Source organism: Myotis nattereri, assembly GCF_964212035.1.
Source record: "Myotis nattereri genome assembly, chromosome: 2".
In the NCBI taxonomy this organism is placed as follows: domain Eukaryota; kingdom Metazoa; phylum Chordata; class Mammalia; order Chiroptera; family Vespertilionidae; genus Myotis; species Myotis nattereri.
The window spans coordinates 81,870,108-81,894,364 of record NC_138076.1 but is presented as its reverse complement, the minus strand read 5'-3'; the positions used below and the strand labels follow the sequence as shown (position 1 = coordinate 81,894,364).

The 24,257-nt window shown below is 38.5% G+C and overlaps 1 protein-coding gene across 1 annotated transcript in view; it reads left to right on the top strand.

The window, feature by feature from the left end:
- SUGT1 (SGT1 homolog, MIS12 kinetochore complex assembly cochaperone) overlaps positions 1–24,257 on the top strand; it is a 63,232-nt gene that overhangs the window by 2,815 nt on the left and 36,160 nt on the right. Inside the window, exons 3-10 of the mRNA XM_081082538.1 lie at positions 7,662–7,752; positions 8,417–8,486; positions 9,127–9,197; positions 13,260–13,313; positions 17,566–17,582; positions 19,940–19,974; positions 22,731–22,827; positions 23,626–23,733. Coding sequence (XP_080938664.1) covers positions 7,662–7,752; positions 8,417–8,486; positions 9,127–9,197; positions 13,260–13,313; positions 17,566–17,582; positions 19,940–19,974; positions 22,731–22,827; positions 23,626–23,733 — 543 coding nt within the window. The remainder of the gene's footprint in view (positions 1–7,661; positions 7,753–8,416; positions 8,487–9,126; positions 9,198–13,259; positions 13,314–17,565; positions 17,583–19,939; positions 19,975–22,730; positions 22,828–23,625; positions 23,734–24,257) is intronic.

Genomic DNA, 24,257 nt, shown 5'->3' with positions numbered 1-24,257 from the left:
GGTTGGCAGTTAATTTGCATATCGCCCTGATTAGCCAATGGGAAGCGTAGCGAAGGTATGGTCAATTACCCTTTTTGTCTTTTATTAGATAGGATGACATATGTAGATAACACAGATTTGAAGTCTGCAACTAATTTAGTTGTTGTTTTACATATGTGTATGTCACATCTACATATATAATAGAACACTTTCATCCTCAAAATTCATTCTTCTTCCCAGCCAATAATTCTTTCCCACAAGACGAACCTTGTTGTGACTTCCATCACCATCAATTAGTTTTACTTGTTCTTGCACTTAACATAAACAGGATTGTAGACAAGGTACTCAGTTGATTATAGGCACTCTGTCTTGCTTTAAACATGGGATACATTCCAATGTGTGGGATCTAATGTGTGGGATACATTCATATTGTGTGAATCCTAGTTCTTTTTCATTGCCGTGTAGTATTCCATTGTATTAAATGTAGCACAATTTATTATAACAATGGGCATGGAATGAGACTGCTTGGGTTGAAATCCTGGTTTCATAATAACTTTGTAACCTCAGGAAAGTTCCTATTATCACTCTGGATCACAATTCCTGTCTCTAAATTGGAACAAAATAGGACCTTTGAAAGTTTTTTTCTGAAGATAGGTAATGTAAGATACATGTTGAGGCCCCTGAGGTAGGTATTGTAGTTTCTTTGCTCTGTTGTTCTAACCACACTGGCTTTCTTTCCATTACTTGAATTTGCTATGATTAATTCTGTTGAGCAGCCTTTGGACTTGGCAGTTCCTGCCTGAAATATACTCACTGTCTTGTGACCTAGCTCATGTTTTGCGTGGAATGCTCATCACCTTAGATTTCTTGTCTTCTCTGACCATCCTGTATTTAATTTGGGCCCTAATGTAAGCATCAAGAGAGCAAGAAATTTTCCCTGGCCAGATAACTCACTTGGTTAGAGTATTGTCCCAATGTGCCAAGGTTTTGGGTTTGATCCCTCGTTAGGGCACTTTCAAGAATCAACCAGTGAATGCATAAATAAGTGGAACAACAAATTGATGTTTTTCTCTTTCAAAAAAAAAGGGGGGGGGCAGGAATTTTGTGTATCTTGTTTACTACCATTGTGTTCTTAGTGTAGTGCCTGGGAGGTGATAGGCACTCAAATGTGCTAAATTAAATTACTCTTACCATAATTCTTGCAACAACTGTGAGGTGAATATTTGCATTTTCTAACAAGGAAGCTGAAGCTCAAGAGATTTAATTTGCTCAAGGGCATATGGTTCAGAAGTGATAAGTCTCTGGTTTCAATACATTAGGGTCATCTTTTGGAGGAGATGGTAGGATTGGGGGTGTATGATATAATGAAAGGTTTGATACCTGACTTTGAAGTAGCTGACTAAGGATAACTTGGTTGAGAGCATAGCTGGTTAGCATAAGCACGCATTGGCACCAGTTCTGCATGGTTATGTGGTTTTTCTCCATCATAGCTTAGGAAGGGAGAAGGGTTGATATTGTTTATCGTCCATGAATGGGGATTAGCTGTGGCTGGAAGAAAAGAGAAAATGGAAGCAAATTGGGATACCCAGAGCTAAAGGCCTTCAAACTTTCAGTCAGTCTGAGCAAGACTACTTTTGCTTTTTTAAAAAAATATATATATATTGATTTTTTATAGAGAGGAAGGGAGAGGGATAGAGAGTTTGAAACATTGATGAGAGAGAAACATCGATCAGCTGCCTCCTGCATACCTCCCACTAGGGATGTGCCCGCAACCAAGTACATGCCCTTGACCGGAATCGAACCCCGGGACCCCTCTGTCTGCAGGCCGACACTCTATCCACTGAACCAAACTGGTCAGGGCAAGACTACTTTTGCTTTTAATCTTAACAACTGTTTTCCTGTAAGTAGCACTTTATTTTATTTTTTAAATTCAATTTATTGGGTGACATTGCATTTTTTAATAGTCCTTTTTATTTATTTTTTCATTAAAAAATACTCTTATTGTTGAGAGTATTACAGATGCTCCCCTTTTGTCCCCCATTGCCCCCCTCCACCCGGTTCCTGCCCTGTCCCAGGCCTTCACCAACCTATTGTCTGTGTCCATAGGTAATGCATGCATGCATGTAAGATCTTTGGTTAATTACTTCTTCCTCCTCTACTCCCCTCCCCTCCCCTTTGAGATTCATCAGTCTGGCCCATGTTTCCATGTCTCTGATTCTATTTTAGTCACCAGTTTATTTTGTTCATTAGATTTCTTGTTCATTTATTTTGATTTATAGATTCAATGTATTTATTGCCATTTTATTGTTCATATTTGTCTTTTCCTCCTTCTCCTCCTCCTCCTCCCCCCCCCCCTTCCTCCTCCCCCTTCCCCTCCCTTCAATATTTCATGTAATACTGGTTTGGTGGTAATCAATTCTTTTAGCTTTTTATTTTCTGTGAAGCTCTTTATCTGACCTTCAATTCTAAATGATAGCTTTGCTGGGTAGAATAGTCTTGGTTGCAGGTCCTTGCTATTCATCACTTTGAATATTTCTTGCCACTCCCTTCTATGGCATTGTAATTATGATGTGTCTTGGTGTGGTCCTCTTTGGGATCCTTTTGTTTGGGACTCTGCGCTTCCTGGACTTGGAAGTCTATTTCTTTCACCAGGTAGGGGAAGTTTTCTGTCATTATTCTTTCAAACAGGTTTTCAATGTCTTGCTCTCTCTCTTCTCCTTTTGGCATCCCAATAATGCGAATGTTGTTAAGCTTAAAGTTGTTCCAGAGGCTCCTTAAATTAGCTTCATATTTTTGGATTTTTTTTTCTTTTTGCTCTTCTGATTGGGTCTTTTTTGCTTTCTTATATTCCAAATCATTGATTTGATTCTCAGAATCCTCTATTCTACTGTTGAATCCCTGTAATTCTTTATTTCAGTTAGTGTATGCTTAATTTCTGACTGGTCCTTTTTCATGTGATTGAAATTCTCACTAACATCTTTGAAAGTCTCACTAAGTCCCTTAAAGATCTCATTAGATACTTGAGTAACCTTATAATCATTGTTTTGAACTCTGTATCCAGTAGTTTGCTTGCTTCAGTTTCTTTCATTTGTGACATATTTCTTTGTCTCTGCATTTTAACTGCTTCCCTGTGTTTGTTTCTAAGTACTGGGTAGAGCTGCTATGTCTCCTGGAATTAGTAGAGTGGCCTTGTGTAATAGGTGTCTCGTAGGGCCCAGTGGCTCAGCCTCCCCAGTCACCTGAGCTGGGAACTCTAGTTGCGCCCCTGTGTGTCTGTGTACACAGTCTTATAGTTGATCCTTGATTGCTGTTGGCGTCATTGAGAGGAATTGACCTCCAGGCCAATTGGCTGTGAGTACCAGCTGTGACTATAGTGGAAGAGCAGCTGTGCAAGAGATACCCCAGTGGAGCAGGACTTGCTTCAGTGGGGCTTTGGTGCTCACTGAGTCTGCCCTTTGAGAGTGTCACTTGTGGATGTGTAGAGTTGTAATCTGGTATTATCTGAAGCTGTCTACTGGGTGCACTAACTTTGTGCCCTCCCGGGAGGTGCAACGTCAGCCACTTCCTGCAGCCACCTGGAAAGAACTACAGAGAGATCTGCAGATGGTTGCTACTTATATTGGGCACTAGAGGCCCAGTGCATGAAAATTCGTGCATTTGAGGGGGTCTCTCAGCCCGGCCTGTGCCCTCTTGCAGTCTGGGAGCCCTCGGGGTATGCCCACCTGTAGATCAGGCCTATGCTGGCAGTCAGACATCCCTCTGGCAGCCTGGAAGCCCTTGGGGGATGTCTGACTAATGGCTTAGGCCCACAGGGAGTGGGCCTAAGCTGTCAGTCAGATATCCTTAGTGCTGCTGCAGAGGCAGGAGAAGCTCCCACCACTGCTACTGCACTGGCTAGCCATGAGCCGGCTTCAGGCTGAGTGGTGCTTCTCCTGTGGAAGTACACTCACTACCAGGGGGCAGACGCTCAACACACAGGCATGGAAACATGGAACAGACTGATGAATCTCCTGGGGAATGGGAGAAGGGGGAGGGCGGGAAGAGATTAACCAAAGGTCTTATATGCATACTAGAGGCCTGGTGCACAGATTAATGCACTGGTGGGGTCCCTCGGCCTGGCCTGCGGGGATTGGGCTGAAACCGGCAGTCCGACATCCACCGAGGGGTCCCGGATTGCAAGAGGGTACAGAGAGTCCCTTTGTACTCTAGTAGCCAGCAAGCTGTTGTGACAGAAACAGTAGAATTCTGGAAACATGCTACTAGTCAGATGTAGCTAATATAGCCACAACTCATTATTTTATCTTCACTTTTTCTTGTTTTATTGTATATGCTAGTGACCTGGTGCACGGATTTGTGCACGTTGAAAGGAAATTAATTAGAAAATGGCCGGTGGGGTGGGACTGGGCGAGACAGGGCTGGACATGCCCTGGAGCCAACCTCCCGTGGTCCCTCCCTAGCCGGCTGCACCTGGGGTGGTGCTGTGGCTCGAGGGCATCTGCAGAGTAAGTGAGGTCTCTCCAGCGGTGGGGTCCCTCAGCCTGGCCTGCGGGGATAGGGCCGAAACCAGCTCTCTGACATCCCCCAGAGTATGAGAGGGCACTCTGCAAAGTTGCTGTTGTACAGGGTGTGGAACGCAAATGCAAGTGTGCAGTAAACCAGATTCAGGGCTGACAGTGCTCCAGCAACAACATAACCCATGGCTAAAGGTGGAATCGCACGGCCCCATGAGGAATCAGGCACCCTTTTCTCTGGTTTTGGGGTGCATCACCTGAGAACCGCCACTGCCAAGTCACTGCAGCTCGGCAGCTCCTGTGTTGAACATCTGCCCCCTGGTGGTCAGTGCCTGTCATAACGACTGTTTGGACAATCGGAGGGACACTTAGCATATTAGCCTTTTATATAGATTGCTTATTCAAGATAAATTGATTATTGTGCTTTATTCATGACTTACAAGTTTATGTATCATAATGTTCATTAATGCTCAGTAGTTTTTCAGTAACATTTTTTAGTGATAGCCCAGTAAGTCAGTTGCTTAGTTTCTTTAACTGAGTCACCATAAATTGTCCTTTTTAAAAAATATATATTTTTTTTATTAATTTCAGAGAAGAAGGGAGAGGGAAGAGATAGAAACATCAATGATGAGAGAGAATCATTGATTGGTCGCCTCCTGCATGCCCCACACTGGGGATCGAGCCAGCAACCCGGGCATGTGCCCTGACGGGGAATCGAACCACGACCTCCTGGTTCATAGGTCGGCACTCAACTGCTGAGCAGTGCCGGCCAAGCTAAATTGTCTTTCTTGGCCAACATTTGGTTTGTGGGATGTTTTGTGTGTGTGTGTGTGTGTGTGTGTGTGTGTGTGTGTATTATTTTATTTCAGAGAGAGGAAGGGAGAAAGAGAGAGAGAGAAAAAAAACATCAATGATAACCATTGATCGGCTGCCTTGTGCACAGTCCCTACTGAGGATTGAGCCTGCAACCTGGGCACGTAGCCTGACCAGTTATCGAACCATGACCTCTTGGTTCATAGGTTGACGCTCAACTATTGAGCAACACCAGTAAGGCTGGTTTGTGTTTTTAAAGGTTGTTTGCAAATTGGTTTGAAATTCATAATTTTTTACCTGACTTTATTTTTAAGAAAAGGAATGCTATTTATCTTTGTACCTGCAATGTCTGGTCTATCTTTGTTACATTATGTGTGTTTAGAAATAGTTTTTGAATTGATGATATAATCTGTAACAGCCTATTGAACCCATAGTATGTCTGCTTTGCTGAGGAGACATTTGCAGGTTATGTTTGCAGTAGGTCAGTAAGAAGCTATCAGCTGTTTTCAAAATTGAAAGTTTAGTGCATGATGGTATTATTTAACTTAGGAATTTCAAAGTATTAGAAAACATAATACATAGATCAGATGGCATGAAACTTGGAGTAAAGGAACATTACCAAGAGGCAGTGCTATTTGATGGTTAAAGTCCAATTTGGAATCAGACAGACCTGGATTTGAATCCCGACTTTGGCATAGTCTTGCCACTAACTAGGAAGTGAGGGAATGAATATGTGCACATCTGGGGAAAGAACATTCTAGGGGAGCAGCAAATTACCAGAGTCCTGCTGGTGTGTGAAGAACAAGGAGCCATTGGGCTAGATTGGAGGAGCTGAGTGGAACAGTAGTAAGAGATGACATCAGAGAGATAACAGAGTCATATCAAGAATGGCTTTTTAGGTCATTGGAAGGACTCGGGCTTTTGCTCTGGTTCAGCTGGAAAGACATTGAGAGTTTTGACAAGAGACCCAGTAATAGGATCTGGTATTTGTTACTGCTTGGATCAGAGCAGGAAGGGTGAAAATGATAAAAACGGTTTGGAGTTTAGGTATATTTGACTTTAGGGATATGATTACCAGGTATGGAATTTGTTGTTTTGTGAAAATCATCACACTATTAGGTTAAAGCAAAGTCAGTGTGTGTCTTCTGAAATAGTTTAACTTTTAAGAAGACTAGCAAATTCCTAGGGTGTGTGAGTAGTGGGTAGAAAATCACATTGTTCCTGTTTGCCTTCATTTGTTCTAATCATACTATACTTCCCATTATTATTTTTCCAGCTACTTCTTGTATACTGAATGTTCAAGGTGACAAAAATTTTAATCTCTCTACTATCACCTCTTGATCACTTGGTAATGTGAGGTATTATATCTGGGCTTTCAACTGAATACTGTAATTTCTTAGGACACCGGTTTTCAACCTGTGGGTTGCGACCCCTTTGGCGGTCAAACGACCCTTTCACAGGGGTCACCTAAGACCATCCTTCATATCAGATATTTACATTACGATTCATAACAGTAGCAACATTACAGTTATGAAGTAGCAACGAAAATAATTTTATGGTTGGGTCACAACATGAGGAACTGTGTTTAAAGGGCCAGAAGGTTGAGAACCACTACCTTAGGAGGATTGTCTGCATTGATAATGGGTAGTAGAGAGCCAGCTAAACTTAATTGTGTATTTATTGATTCTTTTAACCTTCCTGAACTCTAGATAAACTTTCAGTATTTTTTTCTTTTAATCCTCACCTGAAGATATGTTTTTATTGATTTTAGAGAGTGAGGAAGGGAGAGAGAGAAAATAAATATCAATGTGAGAGAAACATCGATCATTGCCTACTGTATACTCTCCGACCAGGGATTGAACCCAAAACCTAGGTATGTGCCCTGACTGGGAATGGAACCCGTATTCCATTCTAGTTAAACTATTTCAATAGCCACACATTGACTTTGCTCCAACCAAATGAATCACCTGGCCAGGGCTCTTTTTTATTTTATTTTATTGGACAGCTTCATATTTTCTAGGCATTTCAAATTCTGTATGATTTTGAGTCTTCTCCGCATTAGAAGGAGAAAAATCTATGATGGTCAGTGTATATCAACTAAACTCTTCAGAATAAATGAGGTGATAATTACCATTTATTGAGTATCTACTGTAAGCCAGGAACTGTGGGCTTACTGGGGAGAGGGCAGAGAGGGATAGATATTGATCCTCTTGCAAAGAAAAGCTCCTAGCTTGTTTCTGTTATCTTTGCTCCAAATAGCTTATGGCAATAGTTTATTTGATTAAAAATCGTATTTAAGTAGAATTCAGTGACTTTTAGAAAACAGATTACTTATACTCAATATGTTTGTGCTTGTAGGAGCTGACTAAGGCCTTGGAACAGAAACCGGATGATGCACAATATTATTGTCAAAGAGCTTATTGTCACATCCTTCTTGGGAATTACTGTGGTAACTTTTCTTACAAAATATATTGTTTCTTCTTTAAGTGTTAATTATAAATTTTGCCCATGATACAATGAATCAAGTAAAATAGAAATTATCTTTGAGGATTTTTAAATTGGTCTTTCATACAAGGTGAAGTAGCTGAAATGTGACAAACTATGTTAAGCAACACCCATTTAAATTCAATGGATACCCCTTCTTCAGTGGGTAGAGAATTTATACAGATTTTATTTGTGGTTATTGGATATGCTAACAGATTAGCATCATATTTACTGTTTTACAGAGTATTTAAATGAAATGTTCTTATTTGCATTTTTATAAGGAATGTATTTCTTTATTACTTGTTTAACTTTAATTAGTCTGGGTAGGGAAAAATTAAATACCTTGAGTCAAATTGCATGAATGATGTTAATGAGAAAATTAGGTGAGCTTTGTAACACACAGCTTTATTCACTGACTGAGAGCTTAAAAAGTAAGTTAAATACTAGACTAATAGGAAGATATGAGGGTAATATTTATTGGATTATATCTTGAATTAGCTTTTCCTAATTTAAACCACGTGTCCATTTTACCTACTTAAAAACATAAACCTGATTCAAATTTTATGTGTAATATTTGTTAGGGTCTGTAAAAAGCTGACTAAAAACAATTTTTTTTTAAATATATATAGATGCTGTTGCTGATGCAAAGAAATCTCTTGAATTTAATCCAAGTAATCCCACTGCTATGCTGAGAAAAGGGTATGCAATAACTATTCTTTTTGTTGGATCTGGACAATTAATAGGTGTTTAAATTGTTGAATGAATTAGTGGTAAGCTTTATATAAATAGTAAATTCTGTATTCATACATTGTATAGCTGAGATAGGATTCAATTTTAAATATAATTTATGTTTCTATTATTGTATTAACTGCAGTATGTGATAGGAGATGTATACGTAGTATATTTTAAAATAGTGAAGATTGAAGTAACTGCAAGGTATAGATTAAACTGTTCATTATTTGGAATTTACTGCCTTTGACTAGAGAACATTTATTCTTCAACCAAGCTGGACACGAGGCTACATTTAGTCCTATGAAAACTCTCTATCTGTGTATTATTTTACTGCTACTGTTGATTTCCCAGCTTGCTTCTGTTGATGGGACTTTCCTTTAATTAAGGAACTTCTTTAATTCCTTTTTATAACTATGTTTTGGAATAAGCAAGTGTATACAATTAAAATCAAGACATTCCTTCTGATATGGATTCTAAAATTGGATATTAATGGGAATTAGAAGTTACATAGATTATTTTAGAAAACAATACTAGGATTTATTTAAGAAAGAATGCTATTTTTCATAATCTCATGTGTGTGGCATTTATTTTTAATGTGTTCATACAGGATATGTGAATACCATAAAAAAAACTATGCTGCTGCTCTGGAAACATTTACAGAAGGACAGAAATTAGATAGTAAGTATTGGAATTATAAGTTGATCCATTTATTTCTCTTGTTTCTTAAATACTGTAGCTGAATTTTGTTAGTGTGATCTCAATTATGGAAACCTAATTCCATTATTTTTCCTTTTAGTGGTATTTTGTGTTGATTGCAGAATTTGGGTTTACTTAGATATTGATTAAATTGGCCTTTCTTTAGTATTTAAATCCCTGATAAACTTTACCATTAGAAGCTATTTTTTCCTAATAGACAAGTTGCCGGGTTCTTGTTCCAGCATTAAAAAGGGTTCAGCAATCTGGAAAAGGGGCTGTGTGTAACTTAAGAGTCCAGTGACAAAATATAATTCTGAAAGGCATTGGGGGTCAGAGGAGCCTAGCTAAAGAAACTAAGGTCTCTTCGTCTCAGAACCCCATCCTTTTTATTAACAGAAATTGTCCTGAGGCGAGGCAGAGATATGTACTTCAAAGGGTAGGTTTCATTTACAGAGTCCATTGTCAGATTTGAGGAAATGTTAGCCTACAGCTATTCAGGTGTTTGGCCAGTAGGAGGCAATAACATGTAGATTAAGATGCTCTGGGTTGTCTGGCAGCAAACAATCGATGCATCCTTTTCAGGTTTGGGGAAATGCCATCAGCCTTTCCCAACAGGTGACAACATATGTGACTCAGCCCTTGTTGAGTCCCCAAGTTCCATCAACCTTTTGATGAAACGCTTGCAATTATGACATTCTGGAATTGGCTTCCGGCAACAAGTGAAAGTTTAATTCGTTCTGATGTTCAGAAGTCTATTTATTTTAAGTGTTATTCTGATTACTGATGCAGGAAATCGTATAACAAAGATTTCTATTGAGAAGGGAAGTGTTAGTTTAAGTAAATTGTGATACAGGGCACGGAAGAAACATGGAGCTTTGAGAGTGTTGTATTTCATGTCTTTTAAAATAATTTTTTAAAATTTATTTTTTTTAGAGAGTGAGAGGAAGGAAGAGGAAAAAAAACACACACATAGATGTGAGAGCAAAATATATGATAGCCTGCCTCCTGCACACCCCCACCGGGGCTTGAGCCCAAAAGCTGGGCATGTGTCCTGACTGGGAATCAAACTGGCAATCTTTAGGTGCACAGGACGATGCCCACCCAACTGAGCCACACTGACCAGGGCTAAGGTCTTCTTTTTGAGAGAAATGCAAGTTTTCCCTGCCATTTGAAAGTAGAGCCATCCCTATGAAACTTTATAAGCCAGAATGGTGTAAAGTGAAGAAGTAATTATCATTGGTATATATGCAGAATATTTTGAGTATTCCCAATCCCCAAAAATAACATACCAAATAATACATACAACCTACAATAATAGTAATAGATAGTAAAAGCAGCAATGATATGATAAATACACAGCTTGTATAAGGTAGAAATAATATTTGTGCTGTGTGGTTTCACTTATTAAAAAGACTTGACTGATTTCTCATGAAGTATATGATAACAGAACACCACATTTTGTACACCCATCACTCAAGCAATAATCTTCATTTCATCTATACTGGGTGCCAGCTACTTTGTTATTCGCAGAACCAATAGTCACTTTGGCACTTTTCAAGTTTCTTTCTCTCTCTGTGGTGGACGCAGGCAGGTTCAATGTACATAAAATGTCTTTGTTTTGTTCATCACAATCAACATCCTTAATTATGTTCAGTTTTATGCTAAGTGCAAAAACACCCTTACAAGCTCTCGTAGGTTTTTCTAATACCTTAAGATACATCTTGCCAACAGATACACAAAATAAATAGAGATAAAGCACAGATGCGTACAGACATCTTCTTCTGTAAAAGCTAAGTGGCATACTGTGAATTTTCGAAAAGCAAGGGATACCTATATATAAAAATTATCACAGCAGTATGGCTATCTGGACATATATAGAAGTAATAAGAGCCAAGAACAAAAAACCCTGCTAAATATTAAAAGACTGATTGTAAATAATCTCATAGATAATTGTAGACTCATGACCTTAATTGTGTACTGTCATTTTATCTTCATCTTACGATAGAGCATTATCACAATTCTCTAAAGCAATGGCTCCTAACTTCCTGATTTTGATTTTGCTCCCTGGGGAACATTTGGCAATGTCTGGAGAGATTTTTGTTTATCATGACAAGTGGATGGGGAATGTGCTACTCACATCTGATGAGTAGGGACCAGGGATGCTGCTAAATATCCTGCAATGCACAGGACAGTCCCCCACAACAAAGAAATATCTTGTCCAAAATATTAGTAGTGCTGAGCTTGAGAAACCCTGCTCTAAAGTATTGTATGATTATATTTTTAAAAATTTATTCTGTACTGCTTTGAATACTTGTTTTTCTGTTGTGTACCTACTTGAGAAACGGCATTAGGCCAGACTTTGCAAATGGAACCTACAAATTAGGAAGGAAGAGATCTAGGCAATAGGAGTTATTCTCAAATTTGGTTATCCCAAGTGTGATGCTTGAATAATATGGCTGGCTATTCAATTAGCAAATCACTCAGCAAATTCTAGAGTCTAGTGCTTTGATATGTGTTTGAAAACCCTAAAGAGACATGAGTCATTTCATCTTCTAGATTTCTAAGCCCTGTTTCTTATCTTTAGCAACTGAAAGTTCTCTGCCTAAATTCCTTCTTTGAATAAATTATGCTTTGATTATATTAGAATTATTTCAGAGGTGGCCTCAGAAGAAGTTGTCTTCTCTTTGGTAAAATTGCTGTTGAGGATATTTAATTTAAAAACAAATTAGTCTCTTAATTAAATTCTAGGAAAAATTAAAGTATTAGGCTTCTGTTATTATCAGAGAGGATAAACATTTATGACTCATAATATTAACCCCCCCTTCCCTTTATATGGTAGGAAGTTTGGCTTATTTATTGATTACTTTGAATAAAAGGTTATTTAAATCTAGGATTTTGATGTAATTATTCCCCACTAGAATGAATGTGTGGGTGTGTATTAAGACCTATATAGTTAGTTGCATTCCACTTAGAAATTAAATTATAGAAATTAGAAATTATTAGAAAACTTTATTGTAAGAAATTTTTAATCCTTATTTTTCAGAATTATCTTGCCTGCAATTAGTTTGAATTAGTAAATGTTTATTTAAGAGTACTTTTAATAATTTTTCCGAACATATTTTATTAGATTCTGTGATCTTAGCGATTGTCGTTGTTCTGAACCTTCAGAAGTGAATAATTTATATACATGATCACATTGGTATCTGTAAATACACAGTTCACTAACTATAGATAGTTCTTGGCTGCCTTGGAACTTGGAATGAAAAAACTTCACAAAGTATAAAGATGCTTCTTGGTGTTGGTAGGATAGGCATGGTAAGGAGTAGAGCCACTGAAAAAATAGACAGACTAGGTAGGTAGTTTCATTGGAGAGCAAACGGGTTGAGAGAGGCTTCTAGACCACATTCCAGCTGCTGGTTATTAAGCCTCCACCCCTTTCTAACATGTTGGGAATATGATTTCGCTTTGTGAGAGAGGAAGACGCTCCTTTAAGAGGAGAGGGGTGAGGGAAAATGTACGTTATATCTGGGAACTGGTAAGATTGACTGGTTAAAATTAAATTTAAAATAATTAGAATTCTTCAGGATAAACAGCTAAATATTAAGCCTGTTGGTATATTTATAGCTATAACATTAGGATTGCTGCAAGCTCTGTTAGGATAGGTATTTTTGTCTCTCTAATTCACTGCTGAATCCTCAGGGCCTAGAGCACTGTTTGGAACATAGTAGGTAGTCAATAAGTATTTCTTTTTCTTTTTTTTTATAATATATTTTATTGATTTTTTACAAAGAGGAAGGGAAAGCGATAGAGAGTTAGAAACATCGATGGGTGAAAAACATCGATCAGCCGCCTCCTGCACACCTCCTATTGGGGATGTGCCCGCACCCGAGGTACATGCCCTTGACCGGAATCAAATCTGGGACCCTTCAGTCTGCAGGCCGACGCTCTGCCCACTGAGCCAAACTGGTTTGGGCAATAAGTATTTCTTGAATAATATGTTAGTTTTGCAGATGAGTGATTTTACAGTCAGTTTGCTCTTTCTAGGTGCGGATACTGATTTTATTGTCTGGATTAAAAGGTGTCAAGAAGCTCAGAATGGTAAGTATGTAGGTTTCTCATGGTCTTTCAGTTTGAAGAGAAGTAAATGGTCAACATTTTTTATTTAATCAAATTTGTTTTTTACTTTAGAACTTGTAAATAATGCATGTTCCCTTAGATAGGAACTTCTAAAGGTATTCTTTAAAAAAAATTTATAACAGCTTTATTGAAATAGAATTCATATTCTATAAAACTTACCCATTTAAAGTGTAAAATTAAATTATTTGTAGTATATTCACGGAATTGTTCAACCATCAAAAAAAATTGTGCAACCATCACCAGAATCAATTTTAGAACTTTCATCACCCTCTAAAGCAGCGGTTCTCAACCTGTGGGTCGCGACCCCTTTGGGGGTCGAATGACCCTTTCACAAGGGTCGCCTAAGACCATCGGAAAACACATATATAATTACATATTGTTTTTGTGCTTAATCACTATGCTTTAATTATGCTCAATTTGTAACAATGAAAATACATCCTGCATATCAGATATTTACAGCACGATTCATAACAGTAGCAAAATTATAGTTATGAAGTAGCAACGAAAATAATTTTATGGTTGGGGATCACCACAACATGAGGAACTGTATTAAAGGGTTGCGGCATTAGGAAGGTTGAGAACCACTGCTCTAAAGAAACCCCTAACCTTTAGCACTCTTTCTTCTCCATTGCCTCCTAACCCTATTGCTCCCCAGCCTTAAGAAAGCACTAATTTACTTTCTGTCTCTATGGATTTGCCAATTCTGGACATATACATCATCCATTCATATATATATATATGGCTAATATACCAAGTGTCCCCTTGGGAGTTCGACTGGGAGTTTGACTGCTTGCTATGATGTGCGCTGACCACCAGGGGATGGCACAGAATGAAGGAAGACCCTGGCCAGCAGCTGGCAGCTAGAGAAGGGGGCCCTGGCCAGCAGCCAGAAGGCCCCGATTGGCACTGACCACCAGGCAGGCCTAGGGACCCCTGAATTTCGTGCACCGGGCCTCTAGTTTCATATAAATGGAATCATACAGTATATGGGTTTTTGTGACTGGCTCCTTACACTTAGCATAATGTTTTCAAGGTTCAGGTTCCAGTGACTGCCTGACCTACCCCAGTATTCAACTTAAAAAATAGGCATAACCTGTAAAGTGCTAGACCCTTCTCTCTTTGGTGATGGGTTGCATCCTCCTGGGGACTGTCATGCACCCACACAACTTGGGCCCTGTTTTTGTGAGGAGGTTCTCTCCTCATTCCCTTCAGTATGTCCCTGACAATGCCCAGGTCATTTGACTCCTACTCTCCCAAGGAGCGTCTGAGAAGCTGGTTTTTGCTAAAGCTTTTTTTTTTAATCGTTAAAAAATTTTTCAATTATAGTAGACATACATTATTATATTAGTTTTAGTTGTACACCTCGGTATATAACTTACTAGATGATTATCCCAATAAATCTTGCATCCATCTGACACTGTGCATAGTTATTAGAGTATTATTGATTACATTCTCTAGTCTATACTTTATATCCCTATGACTATTCTGTAACAACTAATTTGTACTTCTTAATCTATTCACCTTTTTCACCCATCTGCCCAGTGCCTCCTAACCCTCTAATCTGGCAACCATCAAAATGTTCTCTATATTTATGAATCTGTTTCTGTTCTGCTTGTTTATTTTGTTTTTTAAATTGTTGATAGATGATTGTTGATTAATTGCCATCTTATTGTACATATTTTTATCCTTTTTTCTTCTTCTTAAAGAAGACCCTTTAACATTTCGTGTAATACTGGTTTAGCTTTTTCTTGTCTGGGAATCTCTTTATCTGCCCATAGATTCTAATGATAGGTTTACTGGGTAGAGTAATCTTGGTTGTAGGTCCCTGCTTTTCATCACTTTGAATGTTTCTTTCCAATCCCTCCTGGCCTGCAATGTTTCTGTTGAGAAATTAGCTAACAGTCTTATGGGAGCTCCCCCGTAGTTAACTAACTGCTTTTCTCTTGCTGCTTTTAAGATTTTCTGTTTGTCTTTAACATTTTGCATTCTAATTTTGTGTCTTTGGGTTCATCTTGTTTGGGACTCTCTGTCCTTTCTGGACTTGTATGTCTGTTTCCTTCACCAAGTTAGCAACATTTTCTGTCATTATTTTTTCAGATAGGTTTTCAATTTCTTGGTGTCTCTTCTCCATTTGGTGCCTCTATGATGTGAGCATTGTTATGCTTGAAGCCGTCCCAGAGACTCCTTACAGTATCTTCATTTTTTAAAATACTTTTTTCCTTTTGCTGTTCTGATTATTTTTTGCTTTCTTATTTTCCAAATCTGATATGGTCCTCAGCTTGATCTACTCCACTGTTGATTTTCTGTAATATATTTTTCATTTCAGTTAATGTATTTTTTATTTCTTACAGTTGTTTTTTTTTTATATTTTCTATCTCCATTTTTATGTTTCCTATCTGTTTGTTGAAGCTCTCACTAAATTCATCTCCTCTTCCCCTAAGTTCATTGAGCATCCTTATAAAGAGTGTTTGGATTCTGCATTTAGTAGATTGCTTGTCTCCATTTTGTTTAGTTCTTTTTCTGGCGTTCTGATCTTTTTTTTCATTTAGGATATGTTTCTTTGTCTCATTTTGGCAGCCTCCCTGTGTTTGTTTCTATGTATTAGATAGAGCTGCTGCATCTCTCCAGCTTGGTAGAGCGGGCTAACATAGTAGGTTTTCTGTAGAGTCCAGTGGCATAGCCTCCCTGATCACCCAAGTTGGGCACTCAGGTGCACCCACCATGTGGGCACAGTACACCTTCCTCTTGCAGTTGAGTCTAATTGCTGTTGACACATCAATGGGAGGGATTTACCCCCAGGCCAATCAGCTGCTAGGCCTGGCAGCAACCTCGATCACGGTGGAGGATCAGCTGTGCAGGTGCCCACCCCACAGGACTTAATTCAGTGGGTCTCTGGTGCCTGCACAAACTCTCCCTTGGGTGTTTTGCTTCTGGAGGTGGTTGGGTGATTGTGCTGCAATGTGGCTCTGGGGCCTCCAGGAGGTGCAGGCTAAGGTTAACTACCACCTGTGTTCTGCTTGGGGTCACCTGGTGTGAGCTACAAAGTGATACCCAGATATTGCTACTTGTGCTGGGTTTGAAGGTACCCAGGTGAGGTTAAGCTGGCTACTGCTAGTTCTGAGCCTGGCATCACTTAGCGAGAGGTATGGGGTTCACTGAGGTAAGATACTGCTTGTTTGAGAGATTTTAGAATCTGAAACATGAGCCAAGACAGGTCATTCATATGGAAAAGTCAATGGAAACAGCTTGGGTGGTCCAGAAAGTTGAGTGGGCAGGGCCTCAGAGAATTATCAGTGGGGGACAAACAGTGAGAACCAGGTTGATAGAGTCTGAGATGTGGTCCCTGCTTGCCAGATCTGTGAGGGAAGGGCTCATCAAAGGAATAATGGCTTCTGCCAACAGTTCAGTCTGGGAAAAAGAAGCCCCCCTCCCCCCATCTTGCCAGGCAATTCAGTTCCTTCCCGTAAGTCTCTGGTGCTGTGAGGCCTTTCAGGTTGCTGCCCTGGAGCTTAGAGGGAGTGAATTCCAGTAATTGTGCACAGGCCTTTTAAGAGGAACTGCCTGGTGCTCCAGCAGCCCTCATCTCCCTCAAGTATCAATTCCTGCCAGTTTTTTTCAGCCAGAACTTATGAGAACTTCTCTTCCTAGCACTGGAACTCTGGGCTGGTTGTCCTGGTGTGGGGCTGGGACTCTTTGCTCCTCAGAGGGGACCTCTGCAACTGAGATATCCCTCCCAATTTTTATCTGCTGCATGTAGTTGTGGGACCAACCCATTTGCCATGTCTACTCCTCCTGCCAGTCTTGATGTAGCTGCTTCTTTAATTCCCCAGGTGTAGGATTTTCATTCAGCCAGATTTCAGGCGGTTCTGAATGATGGTTGTTCTGTAGTTGTAATTTTGATGTGGTTGTGGGAGTAGGTGAGTACTGCCTTTACCTACACTGCCATCTTGACTGGAATTCTTCCAAAGGAATTCTGAGTTTGCTATGTTGAAAGGAGGTGTGGATGAATTTGTGTTGCAGTGGTATCACTGGTACGCAATTACTAAGGAGTTAAAATTAAACCAGGATGCAAAATTAAACCACTTTTTAAAATTTAGAATGTATGGAGAATTGGTTTTCTTAATCAGTATGTGTGTGCCATAGAAATCATGTACATAACTTTACCTATAAATGCAGTTATCTGAAAATGTTTCTTTTTTATGTTTTTTAATAGAGTCACAATCAATGGTGGTAAGTCCAAAGTTTTTATCTTTCATGTTTTTACTTAATTACATTATGGCCTTGCATATTTGAGACAGGATAAAGATCAGAATGATCTTTCTCTCAGTTAAATATTAAGCAATACAATTTAAATACTTGTTCATTTTGTAACTGAAATAACATTGGTGAAAAAAGTGTAGAAGTTGTGTTTTTTTTTTAAATTGTTTTTATTGATTTATAGAGATTTGAGAGAGGGAGGGAGGGGGTAAGGTGGGATGGAGGGGAAGAGAGAGAGAAACATTGATCAGCTGCTTTCTGCATGCCCCCTACCAGGGATTGAGCCTGCAACCCCGAACATTGCCCTGAATGGGAATTAAATCCATGGCGTACATGGGATGACACTCAACCGAGCCACACCAGCCAGGGCAGTATAGGAGTTTATAGTCATGAAAATTATTGGGCTCTTTTAAGGCATTTAGTGTGGTTCTAGTTGATTTGGTATATTTTAGTATGGTCAGGATGATTAGTTATTTTCTCTGCTGAAAAGCAACAATTTAGGTTAGTTAATTTCTGCCTTGGAAGTACTTCCAGGGCTTGTTATGGTATGCTAAAACACAAAGATTAAAATTTGGGAATGTTAGAAGATATGTGTGTAATCCTAACTCTTCATAGACAATCACTTAACCTTTTTCAGTATTTCTTTTTCATCCATAAAGAAAGATTTACATTTCTGTCTTCTAGAATTACACTGTGACATTGAGAAAATCACTTGTCCTCTGAGCTTTCTTCATGTGTATACTGGGCCTCATAGAGCAAATCTACTCAGGCAGGCTATTGTGGACATCAGGCCAGTTATGCGCATATGTAGTGACTAGATTTTTGCACATCACCAAAAGTGAGCGATATCTGGCTATTCTTATGTCTCTAGGCTTGTTCATATTCCTAGTGGTGATGAGTAGGTAGGGAATGGATTGAAGGAGCTGTTTAAAAGTTGGCTTTCTTCACCTATTAGTATTTTTGTCCAGGTCTTATAATGTTCGGAATTGGGATTATGTCTGAAAACAACACAGTGGAATTTGAATAACAAAGACTGTCTAGTAACACAAACAGCTTAGTCACAGTGCTTGTTATCACTGCTATAGTTCAATCTAGTTTTGTTTTTATTTTTTTAAAATATATTTTATTGATTTTTTACAGAGAGGAAGGGAGAGAGATAGAGAGAAACATCGATGAGAGAGAAACATCGATTCAGCTGCCTCCTGCACACTCCCTACTGGGGATGTGCCCTCAACCAAGGTACATGTCCTTGACCGGAATCGAACCCGGGACCCTTGAGTCCGCAGGCTGATGCTCTGTCCACTGAGCCAAACCGGTTAGGGCAATCTAGTTTTATTTTGGTACTAAGATGAATCAGTTTTAGTCAGTATCTCCACTTGATATCTAAATTCAGGTGTTTCTCAATAGTTAACGCTAGAGAGTAAATCTGAGTTAGATTCAGCTCTCTCAAGTGGTTTTACTTTCTTCCTCCAAACCCCAACTCCTCCCTTTTTATTTAGTGGCAACTTAGAGGCCACCTATAACACAGGGCAGGTTCTTTAGATTTTACATAGTCTTAACTGGCACATAATGTAGTTTAGGGAAGTATGGATTGGTCAAGATTCACTTTGTTTCTTGATGGGCAAGGTAGGATGTTTGTTGTAGAGACGCCATAAATGGAGTAAGATGTTATCAGGAGGCCACCATGTAAGTGTTGCTTCATATGTTCCAGAGCAGTGTTAATTGCCATTGTTATGACTAAAATAAATTTTTTAAAATATATTTTTATTGAATTCAGAGAGGAAGGGAGAAGGAGGGATGAAACATCAATGATGAGAGAGAATCATTTATTGGCTGCCTCTTGTACGCCCCCTTCTGGGGATCAAGCCTGCAACCTGGCATGTGCCCCTGACTGAAATTGAACCTGGGACCCTTCAGTCTGAAAGCCAGCACTCTATCCACTGAGCCAGACCAACGAGGGTAGAAACATTTTTTTTAATGTTACTATTTTCAGTTTAGAGTCTTGGAACTCAGTCTTGGAACTTGACATTTTATATGTAACCTTTTTCAATCATACCTTTAGAAAGTTGTTTATATGCTTTTTAAAAGAAAAATATTTTCTTAAAATTGAAACTAATAAAATTAAAAAATGCTGAATTACTCTAATTTTTGTGTGAAGCCTAGTGTTATTTAATAATTATGGTCCCAGGCTTTGTCTTTGAAGGAACTACATGTTCTCATGTAGTTTATTCCATATCAAACTATAGCACTAGGTAATTAATAATATGTACATTTGATACACGGTTGCTAGGCTAACTTGGAAAAATCTTTTCTCTTTCAACTTGCCTCAGTCTGTATCCCAGAGGACTCCTCAGTCAAAAATCAAGTAAGTGTTTCTTTTTCATAAAACAATGCATGATAAATATGCCTAAGGGGAAAAATACCCCTGTTGTTTAATAATAAGCAAGTCCTTACCTTGTGATTTTAAGTGCTTCTTAAAATCATATTATAAAAATCATATTATAGCCTGGAAAAACTAATTCTAAGGCTGTTTACTGATTAGTGTTATACTTAAATTAAGGTTAAATTCAGATCATTTGTCTGCTTTAAATTTGTTTTGTGTTATGTCACCTTTCCATATATGAAGAAGAACCTCTTCCAATTAAGTTATTAATACACAGGTAAATAAGTTGGTAGTAGGCTTGATAGAATTGTAACTTGACCTGCCTTTTATATTTGGAGTAAATTTTTTATGAGTTGAAAATAACTGTTGTTGAGGGCAGCAGTTATAATAATGAATAAACACCTAGCAAGTATTTGAATTTAGTTTAAATTATTTATTAGCCATGTGTACAACTTGTATTCTGAGGACTGTAACAGAAACACAAGGAATTGATTTGGAGCTTTGCATCCTCACTGAATTTCAGAGGGAAACTGAGACGCTTAAAGTTTATTTCTTTAATCAGGTGCATTTTAATTACCTGAAATGGCTTGGAAATGTTAAAATAATTTATTCATATTCTTTTTTTAAATTAAAAAATGTTTAAACCTTACGCAAGTATATGTTTATTGATTTAATAGCGAAAGAGAGAGAAACATCAGTGTAAGAGAGAAACATTGATCGGTTGCTTCCCGTACTCATCCTGACTGGGATCGAACCCACAACCTAGATATGTTCCAGGACTGCGGATCGAACCTACAACCTTTGCATGGGATGATGCTTCAACCAACTGAACCATCGGCCAGGGCTAATTCATGTTCTTTGTGGGGAGATAGAGGATGATTCTCCAAGTACCAAGTATACAAGGAACTTTGGTGGCAGCAGCAGGGGTAGGATACATAAACATCAAATAGTTATGATTTTTGGAGCATAAAATATTCCAACATTTATTTAATAAATACACTGTGTACCAGGCACTTTGCTTGGTCCTAGGAAAATAATAGTGGCACAATAGATAAATAGCTTTGACCTCAAGGAGTTTATAATCCTATACTAATAAAAGACAAACATGCAAATTGACCATACTTTCACTATGCTGTAAGCCATGCCCACCAGCCAATCAGAGCGACTATATGCAAATTAACCCAACAAAGATGGCGGACGGCAGCCATGGAGCTGGAGCGAGCAGGAGGCTTGCTTGCTCCAGTGATGGAGGAAGCCAAGGTTCCCCGCCTGCCGTGGCCCTGCTCTGAGCTCCACTGAAAGCAACAAAGTTTCAATTATAGAAGGTAAATAAACCCCAGATACCTGCTTTCAGCCAGCCGTGGCCACAGAGCTGGAGTGAGCAGGAGTGGGTTGCCCCTGGTGATGGAGGAAGCCAAGCTTTCTGCAGGCCTCCGCTAAAGGCAACAAGGTTTCAATTATAGAAGGTAAATAAATCCCAGAATAAAAAGAAAAAAAAGGAGAGGCTGGGAGCTTACATCACCAGGGTGCTTGGCCAGCCTGAAAACGGCCCTCAGCCCCTCACCCAGACTGGCCAGGCACCCCAGTGGGGACCCCCCTCCCCACCCTAAAGGGGGTGTGGCCAGCCTGAAAACAGCCATCAGCCCCTCACCCAGGCTGGCCAAACCTCCATGGGGTGAGGGTCCCTACTGGGGTGGACATCCTCCGAGGGGTCCCACACTGCAAGAGGGCATAGGCCAGGCTGAGGGACCCCCCGAGTGCACAAATTTTTGTGCACCAGGCCTCTAGTCTAGTTTAATTTGAATGTGAGGATTCTTTTATTTTTAGAGCTTTCAGTGGGAAAGATACACAGAATCTCTAGGCACACTAGTTTTCCCACATACCTTGAGATTGAAAAAGGATAATGTATTTAATGTTATGCTTGGCAGGATGAGTTAAACTTTAAATTATTTTAATTTTAGCTCATTTGCTTTTACTTTCGTGTGGTCAGAGCTGTTGGTTTCCAGCTTCAGTTAAGACAGTGGTTCTCAACCTTACTAATGCCGTGACCCTTTAATACAGTTCCTCATGTTGTGGTGACCCCAATTTCATTGTTACAAATTGAACATAATTAAAGCATAGTGATTAATCACTAAAACAATATGTAATTATAAATGTGTTTTCCGATGGTCTTAGGCGACCCCTGTGAAAGGGTCGTTCGACCCCCAAAGGGGTCGTGACCCACAGGTTGAGAACCGCTGAGTTAAGAGATCATTGAAGCTGACCTGCATCCAGTGTTACAACTGCCACTGACTGATTGCTTCACCTTTCTGAGCTTGTATCTGTTCATCTGTAAAATTGGGATTAGAAGTGCTTCTTTTAGTATTAGATTGGAATGAGAGTGTGAAACTATTGATGGTGTATAATAACTGTTAGCCGTTTGGAATAAATTTCTTTAACATTAGCTTAAGCACAACACAATTAAACATATAAGTGAATACCCCGAAAATGATGTAAGTATTTAAATCCAATGGAAAGGTTTGGGGCATCCTGTACATTACCATCTGTACTGTTCTATCACTACATATTGTAGGAAATTAGTTTTGTAAAATTATTTGTGTATCATCAGTTGCTGTGCTAGTTTGTTCCTTAAGGTGGAGCTATTGTTTATCAGATTGTAGTTTTTATCTTGACAAAACATAAGCAACAATAAGAAAATTAGAATTTCTGTTTTAAATTTCTTTTTTCTTTTTTAATAGGTATGACTGGTATCAAACAGAATCTCAAGTAATCATTACACTTATGATTAAGAATGTTCAGAAGAATGACGTAAATGTGGAATTTTCAGAAAAAAAGGTCATTAGTGTTTGAACTATTTTTTATGTTGAGAGTAAATACTTTTTTTTTTTTTAATTTATTGCTTAAAGTATTAGAGAGTAAATACTTTTATTTGCAAATATAGTATGTTGCAGAGTAATCTTTAGCAATTTATCAGATATGTCATTTCTTTCTGAGATTATGTGGAAAATGCTGATGGAAATCTAAAGCATTGCTTACAATTTACATCATTTTAAGTTTTGAGATAAGAGTATGTATACGGTAGGTTATAGTTAGATGTACGTTCTTTAGATTTTTAATTCAAAGCAGAACTTGATTAACAAATATAAAAGATGCTAGTAAAATGTGATTTGTTTATATTTGTGTGGTATATACTTCATGAAGAAAGGTCTACTTATTGTATAATTTATGCATCTTAGAATTTAGTAACTATATTAAATGAATATGACTTTTAATATCTTGGTTTCTCAGCATTTAGTAGAAAACTTTATGATAGAGTTAGTGGTAGAAGTAGATGTTTTGCATATGAATATTTTCTTTTATACTGTGTCATTATGCTCACTATTTTCTGTTTCCTTGAGATTTAAATATCAAGTACGTGTTTTGAAACATTATTTTCCACTATTTAACTTAATTGTGTATGTGAGAATCCATGTGAAGGATACCAGGTTTTAAAAATGGACTATTTTGAGGTTCATAAATCTGTGTTTAAAATATTCTGCAACGTATTGAAGTTCTATAATTGTATTTAGTTTAAGTATTTTACCCTTCATTATATAAATTTATAAAACGTGCTGCTAATTTTGTGTTCGTTAGTTGTCTGCTTTGGTGAAACTTCCTGCTGAAGAGGATTACAATTTGAATCTGAGACTTCTTCATTCTATAATACCAGAACAGAGTACGTTTAAAGTACTTTCAACAAAGGTAAGACAATTGAAAAGGGTCGTCAGTAGTAATATTTTCAAAATATAGAAACGTTGGTCAACTAATTACTCATGTGATTATAAGCTTGTAAATCCTTTCAGCTACATATCTCTAAAAGGGACAGGTAAATAATGATAATTTGTGTTTGTTTATTTGTTAATCTTCAACTGAGGATGTTTTTTCCATTGATTGTTAGAGAGTGAAAGGGAAGGAGGGAGGGAGGGAGAGGGAGAGAAAGAAACATCATAGATTGGTTGCCTCTTGCATACGCCCAACTGGGGCTGGGGATCGAACCTGAAACCCAGGTATGTTTTGCCCTTGACTAGGAATCGAACCAGAGCCCCTTCCATGTGTGGGTCGATGCTCTATCCAATGAACAACACTGGCCAGGACAGTAACCATAATGTTTGAGTAACAATTTTCTCCTCCCTAAATTCTAGGACAATCTGTCTCTCTCTCTATATATATGAAAGCCTGATATACAAAGTGTCCCCTCAGGAGTTAGACTGGGAGTTTGATTGCTT